This window comes from Thalassophryne amazonica, chromosome 13 (genome assembly GCF_902500255.1).
Source record: "Thalassophryne amazonica chromosome 13, fThaAma1.1, whole genome shotgun sequence".
In the NCBI taxonomy this organism is placed as follows: Eukaryota; Metazoa; Chordata; class Actinopteri; order Batrachoidiformes; family Batrachoididae; genus Thalassophryne; species Thalassophryne amazonica.
In genome coordinates, this window is record NC_047115.1 from 18119304 (window position 1) to 18136745 (window position 17442).

The following is a 17442-nucleotide window of genomic DNA, read 5'->3' on the forward strand; positions in this document are numbered from 1 at the left end:
ACAAATATATCTAGAGTGATGCTTTTTAAAAACTAATTTATAAGATTTAAAACAAGTCAAAGTGAGTTTTCAAGGAAGATGATGTTTGCAGCATCAAAGGTGCACAGTTTATTCTGAATTTAAATTTAGTTTTTCAGAGTTAAGTATTAAATGAAATTAAATTAAATATTAATTATTCAATATGACCAAAAATGTGTTCAAAATAATTAATCTGCAACAATATGGCTCATTTATTACGATATTTAACTAGGTCTGTATTATATTTTTAAAAGTTTCAGTTTGGTGTTCTGCAAAAACAACAAATGTGTGCAAGACTTTAATTTTGGTGTTTTCCCCTCTTTACGAATCATAACTGTGTGACGTGTTATTACGCATTAAACAACGTGATTTGTAAGCGATTTGATTTTTCCACAATAAGTAGCACATTCAAACTTTATCCACGTGCAAATTTGCGCCAATCCCCCTTTTTACGCCTTTAATCAACACACGGTTGATTTAATGTTAAGTCTGCAAACAAATAACATAAAATGAAACGATTTTTATTTGAGATTATTTAGCACTTTAAGAAAAGCTCTGAAATATTGATAGTGCGTTCCGCTCATTCACAGCTCTGTGACTTAAAGCGGAACGTAAACAGAAGTGCAAACACCAGCGTGGAGCAGTTTGTGCCAAACTAAGCAGCTAAATGTGTCCCAACATTTTGACACTATGCGCTGTTGTGGAGCAGAGTCGGAGTCATCACCTCGTAACTAAAAAAGCGCCGCGCTGGCATCGTGCTAATAATACTGCGGCTTTTACAAGCAGAACTGTCAATGAAGCGAGCGTTTGCTTTGCGCCTAAACGCTCCGCGTCAGGCGAAGTCGTGTCAGAGCCGTCCGAGGAGGAATGTGGACATTTGTTTTGCCTCTGTGCCCTCCCCCCAAACTCGCCTCCTGTCATAACTAATCTGGAAAACATCGCCGATTTGAGATACCATCGCGCTTCCAGTGTCCGTCAGGCGAGTCGCTTTGCGGCGCAAATGCCGTGCGTAATTCCGTGCCAAAAGACGGCAAAATACGAACCTGCGTCTCCGTGCGTGAGGAAGACAACAGAAAGTTTCGCCGTGAGTGCGAGTCCGTGTCATGAAGCCACGTTACAGCGGAGGATCGCATTCAGAAACTTTTTTTAAGGGGGGAATCGCGCTTACGTACCCGTTGCGCCATAACCCTCCTCACTCCCTGGTCGTCCTTTCACTTTGGATAAATCCCCTCCGAGGCCAGGGTGGAGACGAACTGTGGAGGAAGAAAATCCAGACAAATAATAAAAACGGGGAGATGTTTCAAGCCAAAATCCCGGAGCGGTGACGGCAGCCCACCGCTTTTGTGCGCGGCGAAGAGGTCCTCGGCTCTCCTTCTCTCTACCCCCCTCAAAAAAAAAAAAAAAAAAAAAAAAAAAAAAGCAGGATGAAAATAAAATAGTCCCTCAAAGAAAACTGACGACTCTCATTGCTTCTCGCCGCTCTGCCTGTCAGTCAGTCAGTCACAACGCGAGCGCTTGTCAAAAGTGGTGGATGAATGATGGCGGGACGCGCGTCTCCACGGGATCGGCGGCGGCTGGAACGTTAATGGTCACAATCAGAGTGAAAAAATGAAGCAGCTTCTCCTCTCTTTGATCACTCTCGGCTCCCGGCTTGATTTTCTTATGCAAAAGCGTCTCGAGGAGATCAAGAGGAGGTGGGGTGATAATTCTGGCTTAGGTTTTCTTAAAGGAGCCGCAATCGATGCTGGATGCGTGTGAGTGCGCGCGCGCACGCGGTGAGCCGCCTGCCGCGTCTCTCGCTCTCTCACGCTCGTTTTTTTTTTTTTTTTTTTTTTTTTTCGCGCACAATGGATGTGTGTGTTGCGCTGATGAGGAGGCGCGGACGATCTGGACCAGACTGCCGAAACCCGGAAGTAGTGGTGGCCATAACGGGTCGCGTCGGGAGGCAGCAAGTCGCGCGGAGGGGAGGGGAGGGAAGGAGGGGTGATGTGGGAGGGGTGGGGGAGCGGGGGTAACCCAAAAACACAGCTTCACGTGTCACCCACTCACAGTTTTACGCATTAAGAATCCACTTTAGGGCCGTTTTAAAGGATCCACAATCGGATGATCATCAGAAAATTACATTTCCGAAAATTAGTCGCAAATTTGTATCCTTTATATCTATTGGAACAGCTTGCAAGCAAAATCTCAACAATGTAAAAATTACAGAGCAATAAATAAATATAATTACCACGTTGATTGTGCGCTTCAATTTTTGATATTTTCTTTGTCTTCACTATCAGTGTTTTGCATCTGCTCAGGATTCAAAGCGCCTCAGAGTCTCCCCCCCCCCCCCCACCCACCCCCAACTCCCCCCCTCACCCACCCCCAACTCCCCCCCTCAGCAGAATGGATCGCTCCACTCTGTCGGTTCTGGCCAATAGCAGACAGGCTCCCAGACAGAAGCCCCCTATTGGCTCGCCCCATAATCGATCCGGAGCTGATAGATCGGTTTTAGGCCACACAGCGGACATGGCGCAAAACAAAACCGTGTGCGCAAAGTGAAAACAAGCACTTTGTATACTGGGTATACTTCTGCAAACTGTAAAAAAAAATAATTAAGACGCAAATTTGTGAGTGTAAAAACTTTCCCACACTGACCTTCACTTCATTCTCTGTCAATTTTATTTATCATGAGACATTCTGCTGAGTTTGCAAACGCGGAGTTAATTATTAATGAGCATTAAGTTAAATTATTTTGAAATGATTTGGAGAAAAGGAAATCATTGATCCAGTGTGTGCATGCGAATTACAAAAAAAAAAAAAAAAAAAAAAAAAGTTTATTATGACGTTGGTTTTTATTTTAATGTAAAATGAAAAACACATTTATTGCATGATTTAAATATTGAGTCATGCATAATATGAAAGTATAAACTGCGGTGCGTTGCAAGTGCGCGCTGAGTTTTAATGTCACTTTAAGTATTGACATTATTTTTGTGGCTGCGCTCGTGAAGATCGCCGACTAGAGGTTCTCATGTAACTTTTTATTTATTCTCACTCCATCACACACGAGAGGACGGCGTGCAAAAGCGCCACATTATCTCCTGATCAGGTGATGGCGGTCGGTGACGGGCTGTGTGGAGTCCAGTCATCGATCATTTGCACACACATGCCCCCCCCCCCCCCCCCCCCCCCCCCGTCCCACAAACGGTGTCATAACCTGATAATGCGGCATCGCGCGCAGTCGGTGATGATTCCTGTGAAAAAAGTAAAAAATAAATAAATAAATAAATAAATAAAACAGAGGGCTGGGATCCGATGGGATAAATTTACAGGCGTGAAATTACTCTTAAAACCGCCTCCAGCGCGAGCTGAGAGGCTCGGGGGCGCGGAGAAGCTCAGCAGAAGCCGCGCAGGACGCACGGTCTTTTACGCACAGAGACACCGCAGAAACAATAAACCGCGTGGACCACTTTGTTGGTTACTTGAATTACTGGTGAGTTTAAACTCTATTTTTTTTTCTTCATTTTCTATCTCTATGACAATTAAAAAAAATTATATATATATATATATATATATATATATATATATATATATATATATATATATATATATATATATATATATATATATATATATATATATATATATATATATATATATATATGATTTTGTTTATTTGCAAAAATAAGATAAATTATAGTGGGTCTTTCTGGTGAAGCGGGGCTAAATTAGCAAGAAGTAGAACACGAGAAATTGTGTTATAAAGCAATTAAGTTCGATTGTCGCGTCCACTTTCTTTGTTGGCTGGAGTTGCTCTTTTGTTGGGGTCAGCGCATTTTGGCAGAACAGTGAGACAAATCCCGTCATGTCTGTTTAATCCGCTTTATGAGCCAATAAAATAATACAGCCAAACGGCTGAAATTAAATCGACATATTTTCTGGCCCAAGCAGCCTAACTACAAAAATGTGACTTTATAATCAAAGCTGTCTGCTGTTTGACTCAAAGTCACAGACGGGTAATTTTACAGCAGAAAAAGGCGCAAGTAATAAAATTTACACATTATGAAGTTAATTTTAAGATGTATATTGTTATTGTCAAGTAACTATTACTTTTTAGTTTTTGTGGTGAAGAAACAAGGAGCAAAGGCCACCTGGGGGGGGGGGGGGGGGGGGTGTCAAACTGAGGTCAAACGTTTTGCAGCCCGCAGCTTTGCGCACAAACGTTTTGGGATCCGCAAAAAAAAAAGAAAAGAAAAAAAAAATGGTAAACAGACACTATAGTTTTCATATCGCATCTAATTATATAAATGTACCAGTGTAAATTATAGCTATCAGAATGTCTTCATTATAAGATGTGAAATGATGTCATAGAAGCAAATTGATATCTGATTATTCTTTTTTAAATAAGCCTATTATCAAGGTTGTAACTATTACCACCAAATTATCTCCATAAATTCATTTCAAGTAAAGTTTGTCTGATCCTATTTCAACACACTGATGTGATGGCACTTTATTTATTTATTTATTTATTTATTTATTTATTTTAGTTATTGATGCAGCACAGACTTTAAAAGTCTCTGTTGTGTTGGAAAATATTTGTAAAATGTATGTGTTTTAAAATCAGAGCTTCAATAATGGCAATGATATAAGTTATCATATCTTAATCGATGACAGAAGTGAACATGTTGAATCATAAGTTCTTTGTTTGTTGCATTTTGCACTTTGGCTTCTGAGACTCTCTCACACATTAATGCTTAATCATTTGCGCCTCCTTCCGGCGCTGATGAATATTACACGTCATGAAAGAAGGCAAAACTCCGCTCAGATAATTTGCGTTGTTGTTGTTGTTGGTGTGTGTGTGTGTGTGTGTGTGTGTGTGTGTGTGTGTGTGTGTGTGTGTGTGTGTGTGTGTGTGTGTGTGTGTGTGTGTGTGTGTGTGTGTGTGTGTGTGTGTGTGTTTTGTATCTTAAATTCTGAAATACGACTTTGCTGTTTAAGCACCTGTTTGTGTCACAGTTTCAGAATAAACAGATTTTAATGTTAAAACAAACTTCAGCTCCAAATCTCAGGCTCTGTGTTCATAATATTCTGCTGTATTTTGTTTATACTGTATATGTTAATGTATCTATGTGTGCGTTTTAATAAATGCTTGAAATTGTTTTGATTATCAATTTTTGTTTCAATCATTGTTGTGATGAATTAATTGTTTAGGCTATATTTTTTAAAAGATAAAAAAAAAACTAGAATTAATCACAATTTCTCAGAATTCAAAACGTCTTCAAATGAAACAGTCCAAAATCCAAAGATGCTCACTTTTTTTTTTTTTTTGACAACCGTAAAACAATTTATCTCAAATGAATCCAGTTTAAAATCAGTTCATATATGGCTTCAGGATCTGTGAAACCAGTTTAGAAACATATGCATTTAAAACATATTTAAAGCAGCTTTTAGGTGCACAAATAATAGTGCAGAATATTTTAAACCCAAATGAATAATTGAACCAAATTAAAGTCAACAAAGGCCCTGGTAAATAATGACATTAGAGCAATTTCAACTACTGTAATTAGGATAATGCCCGATTTAATTCAGTTTAAATTAAACATTTTAAAATGTGATTTAAAGCAGTCCACCATTTAAATCAATTTATCATAAACACTTAATAAGCTGCAACAAAATGTGCTATTAGTTTTTGATAAACAATGAATCAAATATCAACATAAACATTTATATGCAGTTTAAAACAAATCCTTAATTTAACTCAATAAAAGTCAGTTAAAGGCACAGTTCAGCGGCTTTAGAATCATTTAAACCAGTTCAAAGTAAGCTGATGTGAAGACAGTTTAGATTCAATAAGGTTTAAAAAGCTTTTTCAAACAAGGTTATGTAAAATAACACAGCAAATGTTCATTTGAAAGGTGCAAAACATCAGTGTTGGTATTGTGTGTGGATAATGACTCAAAAAAATTCAGCTAATGACATAGTCAGTGTTTGTTGTCTGACTAATCAAGTCAATGAATAAGGTTATAAATCGGTTCAGTTTAATTATACAGCACCAAATCACAAGTCAAGAGTGTTGACCGTCTTCTCAGCCTTTCGCTGCCTTCACTTTTCACAACTCCAAAGAGAGCTAGGACCCCAATCACTGCTGGCTTAACAGACAGTTTTGCAGCCATCGGTCCAAGTGGGATTCAAACCAGTGACCTTCTGCACCATATTCAAATGCTCTAACTGCTCTACGAGACAAAGTAAAACTGACTGCAGTCAGTAAATCAGTGATTGCAGTGATGTCAAATCAGTCAATGAAATATGACATTCTTCAGTTCTCACCCCAACTCCATGTGCCCCCCCCCCCCCCCCCGCCCCCCCATAAACATTCTAGACTGCAAACATCTCAGTGCAGTACAGTCCCACTCAGACGTGATTCATTCCACACCTATCCACATTCACTGCTCCTGGAGATCGTCTGCCCTGCATGTTTCCATGTGGACGTGATGCAAATAGCTATTTGTGTTTCCCATTTCTTGATTAGTGGTTTTGTGGTTAACACTGTTCCCTCACAGGTATTAGGTCCAGGGTTGGCTTCTGACATGGTCCTTTCTGTGTGGAGTTTGTACATTCTCCTGTGTCTGTGTGGGTTCCCTCCAGAGGCTTCGGGTTCTTCACACCTACAGAGATATGGTGCATCCAGAAAGTATTCACAACACTTCACTTTTTCCACATTTTGTTGTGTTACAGCCATATTTCAAAATGGATGAAATAAATTTTTTCCCCTCAAAAAACCTTGCACAGTACCCCATAATGACAATGTGAAAAAGCTCCTTTTTGTTAGATTTTTACAAATTTATTACAGATAAAAAAAAAAAAAAGAAGAAATCACATGCATATAAGTATTCACAGCCTTTGCCATGAAGTTCAAAATTGCACTCAGGTGCATCCTGTTGCCACTGATTATCCTTGAGATGTTTCTATGGCTTAATTGGAGTCCACCTGGAGTTAAATTCAGTTGAGGGGAGGTGATGATCTAGTGGTTAAGTGTTAGCCTTGAGACTCCAGCCTGACCAGAAAATCACTAAGGGCCCTTGGGCAAGGTCCTTAATCCCCAAGTTGCTACCAGTGTGTGGTGAGCACCCTGCATGGCAGCACCCTGATACTGGTGTGTGAGTGTGTCTGTGTGAATGGATGAATGTAAGGCATCATTGTAAAGTTCTTTGAGCTTCTGGTTCAGATGGAAAAGCTCAATATAAATGCAGTCCATTGGACATGATTTCGAAAGACACACACCTGTCTACATATAAGGTCCCACAGTTGACGGTGCAAGTCAGAGAACAAACCAAGCATGAAGTCAGAGGAACTGTCTGTAGACATCTGAGACAGGATTGTCTCGAGGCACACATCTGGGGAAGGGTACAGAAACATTTCTGCTACTTTGAAGGTCCCATTGAGCACAGTGGCCTCCATCATTCATAAATGGAAGAGGTTTGGATCCACCAGGACTCTTCCTAGAGCTGGCCGCCTGTCGAAATTGAGCGATCTGGGAAGAAGGGCCTTAGTCAGAGAGGTGACCAACAACCCAATGGTCACTCTGTCAGAGCTCCAGCATTCCTCTGTGGAGAGAGGAGAACCTTCCAGAATGACAACCATCTCTGCAACAATCCACCAATCAGGCCTGTATGGTAGAGTGGCCAGACGTAAGCCACTCCTTAGTAAAAGACACATGGCAGTCCACATGGAGTTTACTAAAAGGCACCTGAAGGACTCTCAGACCATGAGAAAAAATTTTCTGGTCTGATGAGACAAAATTGAACTCTTTGGCGTGAATGCCAGGCATCATGTTTGGAGGAAACCAGGCACCATCCCTACAGTGAAGCAAGGTGGTGGCAGCATCATGCTGTGAGGATGTTTTTCAGTGGGAGGAACTGGGAGACTAGTCAGGATTAAGGGAAAGATGAATGTAGCAATGTACAGAGACATCCTGGATGAAAACCTGCTCCAGAACACTCTTGACCTCAGACTAGGGTGACGGTTCATCTTTCAGCAGGACAATGACCCTAAGCACACAGCCAAGATATCAAAGGAGTGGCTTCAGGACAACTCTGTGAATGTCCTTGAGTGGCCCAGCCAGAGGGCAGACCTGAATCTGATTGAACATCTCTGGAGAGATCTGAAAATGTCTGTGCACCTATGCTCCCCATCCAACCTGATGGAGCTTAAGAGGTGCTAAAGAGGAAAACTGCTTAAAGATAGGTGCACCAAGCTTGTGGCATCATACAGTGAGGAAAATAAGTATTTGAACACCCTGTGATTTTGCAAGTTCTCCCATTTAGAAATCATGGAGGGGTCTGAAATTTTCATCTTAGGTGCATGTCCACTGTGAGAGACATAATCTAAAAAAATAAATAAATCCGGAAATCACAATGTATGATTTTTTTTAAATAATTTATTTGTATGTTACTGCTGCAAATAAGTATTTGAACACCTACCAACTACAGGACAACAGGCAAGCAGCTTGGTTGAAGACAACAACTGTTATGATTATTTATTAGAAAGTGGAAGAAACACAAGATGATTGTCAATCTCCCTCGGTCTTGGATTCCATGCAACATGTCACTTTGTGGGGTAATGATGATTCTGAGAAAGCTCAGAACAACACAGGAGGACCTGGTCAATGACCTGAAGAGAGCTGGGACCACAGTCACAAAGATTACATTTGTAACACATGATGCTGTCATGTTTAAAATCCTGCAGGGCAGCAAGGTCCCCCTGCTCAAGCCAGCACATGTCCAGGCCCATTTGAAGCTCACCAGTGACCATCTATATGATCCAGAGGAGGCATGGGAGAAGGTCATGTGGTCAGATGAGACCAGAATAGAGCATTTTGGAATCAACTCCACCTACCATGTTTAGAGGATGAGAACAACCCCAAGAAAACCATCCCAACCGTGAAGCATGGGGGTGGAAACATCATACTCTGGGGGTGCTCTTCTGCAAAGGGGACAGGACGACTGTACCATATTGAAGGGAGGATGGATGGGGTCATGTATTGTGAGATTTTGGCAAATAACCTCTTTCCCTCAGTAAGAGCATTGAAGATGGGTCATGGCTGGGTCTTCCAGCATGACACTGACCCCAAACACACAGCCAGGGCAACTAAGGGGGGGCTCCGTAAGAAGCATTTCAAGGTCCTGGAGTGGCCTGGCCAGTATCCAGACCTGAACTCAATAGAAAATCTTTGGAGGGAGCTGAAACTCCAAACCTGAAAGATCTAGAGAACATCTGTATGGAGGAGTGGACCAAAATCCCTGCTACAGTGTGTGCAAACCTGGTGACAAACTACAGGAAACGTTTGACCTCTGTAACTGCAAACAAAGGCTACTTTACCAAATATTAACATTGATTTTCACAGGTAATAATAATCATAACAGTTGTTGTCTTCTACCAAGCTGCTTGCCTGTTGTGCTGTAGTTGGTAGGTGTTCAAATACTTAGTTGCAGCAGTAACATACAAATAAATTATTAAAAAATCATACATTGTGATTTCCAGAATTTATTTATTTTTTTTTTAGATTATGTCTCTCACAGTGGACATGCACCTAAGATGAAAATTTCAGACCCCTCCATGATTTCTAAGTGGGAGAACTTGCAAAATTGCAGGGTGTTCAAAGACTTATTTTCCTCACAATATTACATTTGTCAGAACATATATACGATTGTTAAATACATTTTAAAAGTGCAGTCATTTAAAGATAAATTTGGCTTTTTCAAGAAAAAAAAATCCACCCACATGAGATGTTGAATTAATGCAATGGACTCATATGATGAGCACTGTGTGACATTACACACACACACACACACACACACTGCCAGTCAATTTTCACATGGACTCCTCAAGGTCAGCAGGCCAGCAGCTCTGCTTTTACTTTGAAAGTCTGCTGAGCCTGAATGAAGCCTACAGACGGATAGAGAGTGCATCACTCCCTCACGCACCCCAGTCATGTCTCCTCCTTCAGCAGCATTTGTCACTGCCGCTGTTATTTCAGGTGTGCTAATGGCATTGCAGACACTTCTGCTGAGAAGAAGTGAGGAGAGACGGAGTGAACAAAGAAGAATGGAAGGACAGCAGCATCAATATCATCATCATCATCATCGTCACATGAACTTCAGCGGCTCCTATCTGCCCTAAAATCCAGGAGTGAAGTAGCTGGAAGAGGACTGTCAGCTGTTCACGCCGGGCAAGGTGAAGGAGGTGGTGGATGGGAGGAGGTCTCACACCTCTGAAGGCGACTGTGAATTGATCAGCGCCAAAGAGAAGGAGATGGTGAGAGACATAAAAAAGAGATGAAGGATGATGATGAGAAGAGAAGAAGAAAAAGACAGAAAGAGGAGGATTAGGAAGTGGAGTGAGAGGAGGGAAGGAGTGATGGGACGGGTGAGGAAGAGGTGTGAAGACTCATCTTTTCCCGGTTGTTGTGTGAGGTAGACTCGAGCAGATCGTGGCCTGAGAACGCATCCGCATGGTACTAAACTCACAGAGCTCAACTCCCACATCAACAGTTCACTAATCACGCAGGATCAAAATAAAATACAAACAACACAACAAAACATAAGTAAATACAAATAAAACACCATAATTAAAACCAAGTGCATCCACATTTATAATTTCATCTCTCTTTTTGAAACAGCAGATATGTTTGTTTATCAAAAAGATGTAGAAATAATTATATATATATATATATATATATATATATATATATATATATATATATATATATATATATATATATATATACACGAGGTCTGTCCATAAAGTATAGGTCCTTTTTATTTTTTTCAAAAACTATATGGATTTCATTCATATGTTTTTACGTCAGACATGCTTGAACCCTCGTGCGCATGTGTGAGTTTTTCCACGCTTGTCGGTGACGTCATTCGCCTGTGAGCACTCCTTGTGGGAGGAGTCGTCCAGCCCCTCGTCGGAATTCCTTTGTCTGAGAAGTTGCTGAGAGACTGGCGCTTTGTTTGATCAAAATTTTTTCTAAACCTGTGAGACACATCGAAGTGGACACGGTTCGAAAAATTAAGCTGGTTTTCAGTGAAAATTTTAACGGCTGATGAGAGATTTTGAGGTGATACTGTCGCTTTAAGGACTTCCCACGGTGCGAGACGTCGCGCAGCGCTCTCAGGCGCCGTCATCAGCCTGTTTCAAGCTGAAAATCTCCACATTTCAGGCTCTATTGGTCCAGGACGTCGTGAGAGAACAGAGAAGTTTCAGAAGAAGTCGGTTTCAGCATTTTATCCGGATATTCCACTGTTAAAGGAGATTTTTTTAATGAAAGACGTGCGGACGGGTCCGCGCGTCGGGACGCAGCCGGCGCGGTGCGGCGGCACAGGAAAAACACCTCCGTGTTGATAACCATTTGTAAAATTCAGGTGGCTTTTGATGGCTTTCAGTGGAGTGAGTATATGAGAAATTGTTTAACAGCTGGACATGTTCCAACTTGTCCTTAAGGCTTCCAATGGAGGTGTTTTTCCTGTGGCGGAGCGTCGCAGCGGCTGCGAGCCGACGCTGCAATCCGCCTGCACGTCTTTCATTAAAAAAAATCTCCTTTAACAGAGGAATATCCGGATAAAATGCTGAAACCGACTTCTTCTGAAACTTCTCTGTTCTCTCACGACGTCCTGGATCAATAGAGCCTGAAATGTGGAGGTTTTCAGCTTGAAACAGGCTGATGACGGCACCTGAGAGCGCTGCGCGACGTCTCACACCATGGGAAGTCCTTAAAGCGACAGTATCACCTCAAAATCTCTCATCAGCCGTTAAAATTTTCACTGAAAACCAGCTTAATTTTTCGAACCATGTCCACTTCGATGTGTCTCACAGGTTTAGAAAAAATTTTGATCAAACAAAGCGCCAGTCTCTCAGCAACTTCTCAGACAAAGGAATTCCGACGAGGGGCTGGACGACTCCTCCCACAAGGAGTGCTCACAGACGAATGAAGTCACCGACAGGCGTGGAAAAACTCACGCATGCGCACGAGGGTTCAAGCATGTCTGACGTTAAAACATATGAATGAAATCCATATAGTTTTTGAAAAAAATTTAAAGGACCTATACTTTATGGACAGACCTCGTATATATATATATATATATATATATATATATATATATATATATATATATATATATATATATATATATATATATATATACTATATATATATATATATATATATATATATATACTATATATATATATACACACACACACACACACACACACACACACACACACACACACACACACACACACACACCACACTGGCCACTTTATTAGGTACACCCTTCTAGTACTGGGTTTGACCCCTTTTTGCCTTCAGAACTGCCTTAATTCTTTGTGGTATAGATTCAAGAAGTTGTTGGAAACATTCCTCAGAGATGTTGGTCTATAATGACATGATGGCATCATGCAGTCACACATTAAACCAGTCTGCCCATTCCCCTCTGACCTCTGACATCAACAAAGTATTTTCATTCACACAACTGCCGCTCACTGGATAGCGTCTCTTTTTCGGACCATTTTCTGTAAAACGTACATGAAAATCCCATTAAATCAGCAGTTTCTGAAATACTCAGACCAGCCTATCTGGCACCAACAACCATGCCATGTTCAAAGTCACTTAACCCTCTGGAGTCCAGGGTATAATTGGCTGTTTTTGACTACTTTTGGTTTTACTGTCATAATTTACTTTTAAAAAATGTTTACTTTGCCTTGTTTGTTGTGTTTTTTTCAGCACAACCTCACCTGTGTGACTTTAGAGTTTTTCTTTCATTCTGACATACTTAACACAGAGAAACTAAATTCACACACAAAAAATAAATAAAGTTTGTTTTTTTTTACTGTCAAAACTACAAACATGTTTAGCAAATCATTTTTATAACCTTGAATGGAAATATAAATTGTAAATTTCAAAAACATATGTACAAATGTAGCAAACAGCAAAGTCATACACAACTATTTACATTCAAATGCAGGAAATGCTTCAGGTGTTACAGCTAATTACAAAACAATAAGATCCCACAAAAATGATTTGTGCCACTCAGAAAACAATCAACTCTCACCTGGGGGGATGACATCAATGATTTTTAATGAATGTTTCACAGCGTGCTCTGGTCAGTTAATCAAACCAAACTGCCAAACATTTCATAAAAGACTGTAATTCAATGTGCTTCATACGTAAATGCAAATAAGTAAATAAAATATAAGATATAAAATCATAACAGCATAAACAGTACACACCGAAGACGCTGAATTCACATTTTGTCGTTAACATCTGGAAAAGACACAGTTGAAGAAACAAACATAGAATTATGTGAGCCGTATTTAATGGTGCATGAAAGCTACACTGTGTGCCAAAAACCATGACCTAAAAGGCCTCACACATGTCCACGGGCCACCACTTTGAGACCCCCACTTTCCAACACGCCTCCTACCTTTTGACGATAGCCGTGATGTAGACTTCAGGATAAATTCTAATGAGTTAGAAAAACGCTGAGATCAGATTTTGAACAAATATTTGGCATTGTATATGGAGCATATGTCAGTTGAGGTAGTTGTGCAGCAGTTCAGCAGCAGGGCACACGTCCATCCTGGCAGAAGAGAATCAGATTACCAAACATACTGATTGGCTGCAGCCATTGCAAGTGGAGCTACTGCCATCTCTGCTAAACATAGTTATCTCCCACAAAGTTCACCAAGAGGTCAGCGGTCACATCATCTCCCCTCAGATCCCTCACATACTGTACGTCCTTGTAAAGAAGCTTTCAGAGCATAAATTCCTGTCATAACAGATGTCTGCGGTGATAAGCAGCAGATCTGCAGCGCGGCAATAAATGGAAACAATTATTCTGCTCCAGAGTAACAAAGAAATCCACCAAGGCTTCTCCCAGCGAGTTCACGCAAACACATTTCCTGTGCAATGTCTTCTCAGCTCACATGCAAACCGTCAGAGAATCAAGGTAGCGTGATTTGTTGTAAATTTATTCTGCTTTAGCTTTTGTTAATTATCACAAGTGTCATAGTCATCAAAGGACAACAACAGATGACGTGGTGCTCGCTAATGTTTGACGCTTCTATCTTTATACCCTTTGTTCTGTCACTCTTTATTTTCTCCTTTGTTTATCGCACACTTTATCACACCTGCTTCACATAATTAAGTCTGTTTCAGTTTTTCTCACTTTCTCCTCAACTTTCTCCAAATAGATAGATGCCAAAAGATGTGGGACACTTAGTGTAGAGGTACGGTGCGTTTAGAAAGTATTCACAGCGCTTCACTTTTTCCACATTTTGTTATGTTACAGCCTTATTCCAAAAAGGATGAAATACATCTTTCTTCTCAAAAATCTACACACAATACCCCGTAATGACAATGTGAAAAAAAAAGTTTTAGATTTCTGAAAATTTATTAAAAAAAAAAAAAATAAATCCCATGAACCTAAGTATTCTCAGAATTTGCCATGAAGCTCTAAATTGAGCTCAAGTGCTTCCTTTTTCTACTGATGAAATGAGATGAGATGTTTCTACACATTAAGTGGAGTCCACCTGGGGTAAATACTGGATATGATCTGGAAAGGCACACACCTGTCTACATATAAGGTCCCACAGTTGACAGTGCATGTCAGAGCACAAACCAAGCATGAAGTCAAAGGAATTGACTGTAGACCTCCTAGACAAGATTGTCCCGAGGCACAAATCTGGGGAAGGGTACAGAAACATTTCTGCTGCTTTGAAGGTCCCAATGAGCACAGTGGCCTCCATCATTCGTAAATTGAAGAGGTTTGGATCCACCAGGACTCTTTCTAGAGCTGGCCACCCGTCTAAACTGAGTGATCAGGGGAGAAGGGTCTTCAACAAGGAGGTGACCAAGAACCCGATGGTCACTCTGTCAGAGCTCCACCATTCCTCTGTGGAGAGAGGAGAACCTTCCAGAAGGAGAACCATCTCTGTAGCAATCCACCAATCAGGGCTCTATGGTAGAGCAGACAGATGGAAGCCACTCCTTAGTAAACGGCACATGACAGCCCACCTGGAGCTTACCAAAAGGCACCAGAAGAAAAAAAAATTGAACTCTTTAGCGTGAATGCCAGACGTCATGTTTGAAGGAAACCAGGCACCATCCCTACAGTGAAGCATGGTGGTGGCAGCATCATGCTATGGGGATGTTTTTCAGCCGCAGGAACTAGGAGACTAGTCAGGATTGAGGGAAAGATGAATGCAGCAATGTACAGAGACATCCTGGATGAAAACCTGTTTCAGAGCGCTCTTGACCTAGGACTGGGGTGACAGTTCATCTTTCAGCAGGACAATGACCCTAAGCACACAGACAAGATATCAAAGGAGTGGCTTCAGGACAACTCTGTGAATGTCCTTGAGTGCCCCAGCCAGAGCCCAGACCTGAATCTGACTGAACATCTCTGCAGAGATCTGAAAATGTCTGTGCACCGATGCTCCACATCCAACCTGATGGAGCTTGAGAGGTGCTGCAAAGAGGAATGGATAAAACTGCCCAAAGATAGGTGCACCAAGCTTGTGGCATCATATTCAAGAAGACCCAAGGCTGTAATTGGTGCTAAATGTGCATCAACGGGTGTGAATACTTATGTACGTGTGATTTCTTAGTTTTTATTTTTAATAAATTTGCAAAAAAATTCAAAAGGTTTTTCATGTTGTTATTATGTGGTGTTGTGAAGAGAAGTTTCATGGGAAAATGAATGTACTCCATTTTGGAATAAGACTGTAACATAACAAAATGTGGAAAAAGGGAAGTGCTGTGAATACTTTCCTGATGCACTGTAAAACAAAGTCACTACATTACTTTTGTCGTCCCAACACCTTGAAATATCGAATGTCTATTTATAACTTCAGTTTTAATGTTTAAAAAAATCCTCAAATCCTTAGTGTGGTTTTATTTTCATTAAAATTTTTTTTTTTACATTTCAAACAATTCTTTGAATATTTTTCAGCTGACCTTCATGAAACGGTGGAATAATGACATTTATCAAGAAGAGGAATGTCCTGTATTTGTTTTGTTTTTTTTTGGTATTGGTCAAACTCCAGATTTTGGATATATTCATTAAACCTGTTTAAAAATGGTGCTGTATGGAGATATGGGTTGTGGATATTATTACATTTTGTTTTATATGAGGAATGCATTTATCCATTAACTGATCAATTTTTTTTCAAACATTCTGAGTTGATCACGAGAAAAAAAATTTGTGCAATGATCAATTCAATAAAGAGGAAGAATGTGCAAAATTTTGGTGTTGGTCAAGATCTGCATTTTATTTATTTATTTAAATGTTGGCACTGCTCTGTATCTGTGCACTCTGTATAATTTTATTTAATAAATATATTACAATAAAGCATTTGTTCATATGTTGATCAATTTGTCAAAATATTTAGAACTGATCACCAGAAAAGTGTGGAATTACTAATTTTATCAAGAGAAATAATTAAATAAATTACATTTAGGTGTTGATCAGGATATGAATGTGGATTTTGAAGATTTTGTTGTTGTTGTTGTTTAACTTTTATTTAAGACTGAGATGACAATTTTTTTTTTTTTTTTACTCATTTATTAATTTATTTTTACATTTAAATCAGTTTATCAAATATTTATCAGCATATCTCTATGAAACATGGTGTAATTGTATGATTTTTGGATACATACGTACACATATATTTTGAACTTGTTTAAAGGTTGGTGTTGCTTTGTATATAAATGTAGATTCTGGGTATTTTTTTAATTTCATGAATGAGCACTTGTTCACTTTGTTCAATTTATGAAAATGGTTTTAAGTCAGTTACAGAATTTAAAAAAAAGGGAATGATCACTCTCATCATAAGAACCCGAGTAATTTTGTTGTTAATCTTCATCCACCTACACCATCCCAGTCATAGTTTGCTTTCTTTTAAAACTGAGATTAAAACATTTTCTGTCACTTTCAGTTTTTCAAACACTAATTCACTTATTTTCATTAAACCTGCCAACCATGCATAGTATGTTATGAGTGAACAGTCCTGCAGTGAGACACACTTTCAGATGACTGTGAAGTGAATGAAATGTCTGTATTGCAAGAAATATATGTGTTCTTTAAAAATTTGGGATTAGTCAGTCTTGGTGGGGATGGCACCCTCAAAGTGCCCTCAGATATTTTCTAAATCATCAAGCAAGATTTATTTTTTTATTTTTTTATTTTTTTTATTGCACCAGCAGAAGTACCGTTCTGCTGCAAAGATCAGTAAGCCTCAACTGTCAGTGAAAAGGTTTCTGCTTGTTGTAACTGTCAGGTGAAAAACCTGGAACACTACATCTGCTGAGTTTCATTGGTTGACTTCTGATGGAGCATCTCTAATGGTAACACATCACTACAACTCCTGGAGTTATGA

General features: G+C 39.9%; 1 protein-coding gene and 1 long non-coding RNA gene across 4 annotated transcripts in view; one reads left to right on the top strand and one right to left on the bottom strand.

Annotated features, from left to right (window-relative positions):
• The window catches only part of LOC117522915 (homeobox protein Meis1), a 229014-nt gene extending 227206 nt beyond the window's left edge, over window positions 1-1808 (bottom strand). The window contains exons 1-2 of one of the 3 annotated variants that reach the window (XM_034184342.1): window positions 1355-1808; window positions 1191-1271 (exon numbers count right to left, since the gene is read on the bottom strand). In XM_034184342.1, coding sequence (XP_034040233.1) covers window positions 1191-1202 — 12 coding nt within the window. In that variant the 5' untranslated portion in view covers window positions 1203-1271; window positions 1355-1808. Of the gene's footprint in view, window positions 1-1190 lie in introns of all 3 variants that reach the window. The other 2 variants (XM_034184340.1, XM_034184341.1) reach the window with 2 other exon arrangements.
• The window catches only part of LOC117522921, a 1044039-nt gene that overhangs the window by 744449 nt on the left and 282148 nt on the right, over window positions 1-17442 (top strand). The window lies entirely within an intron of this gene.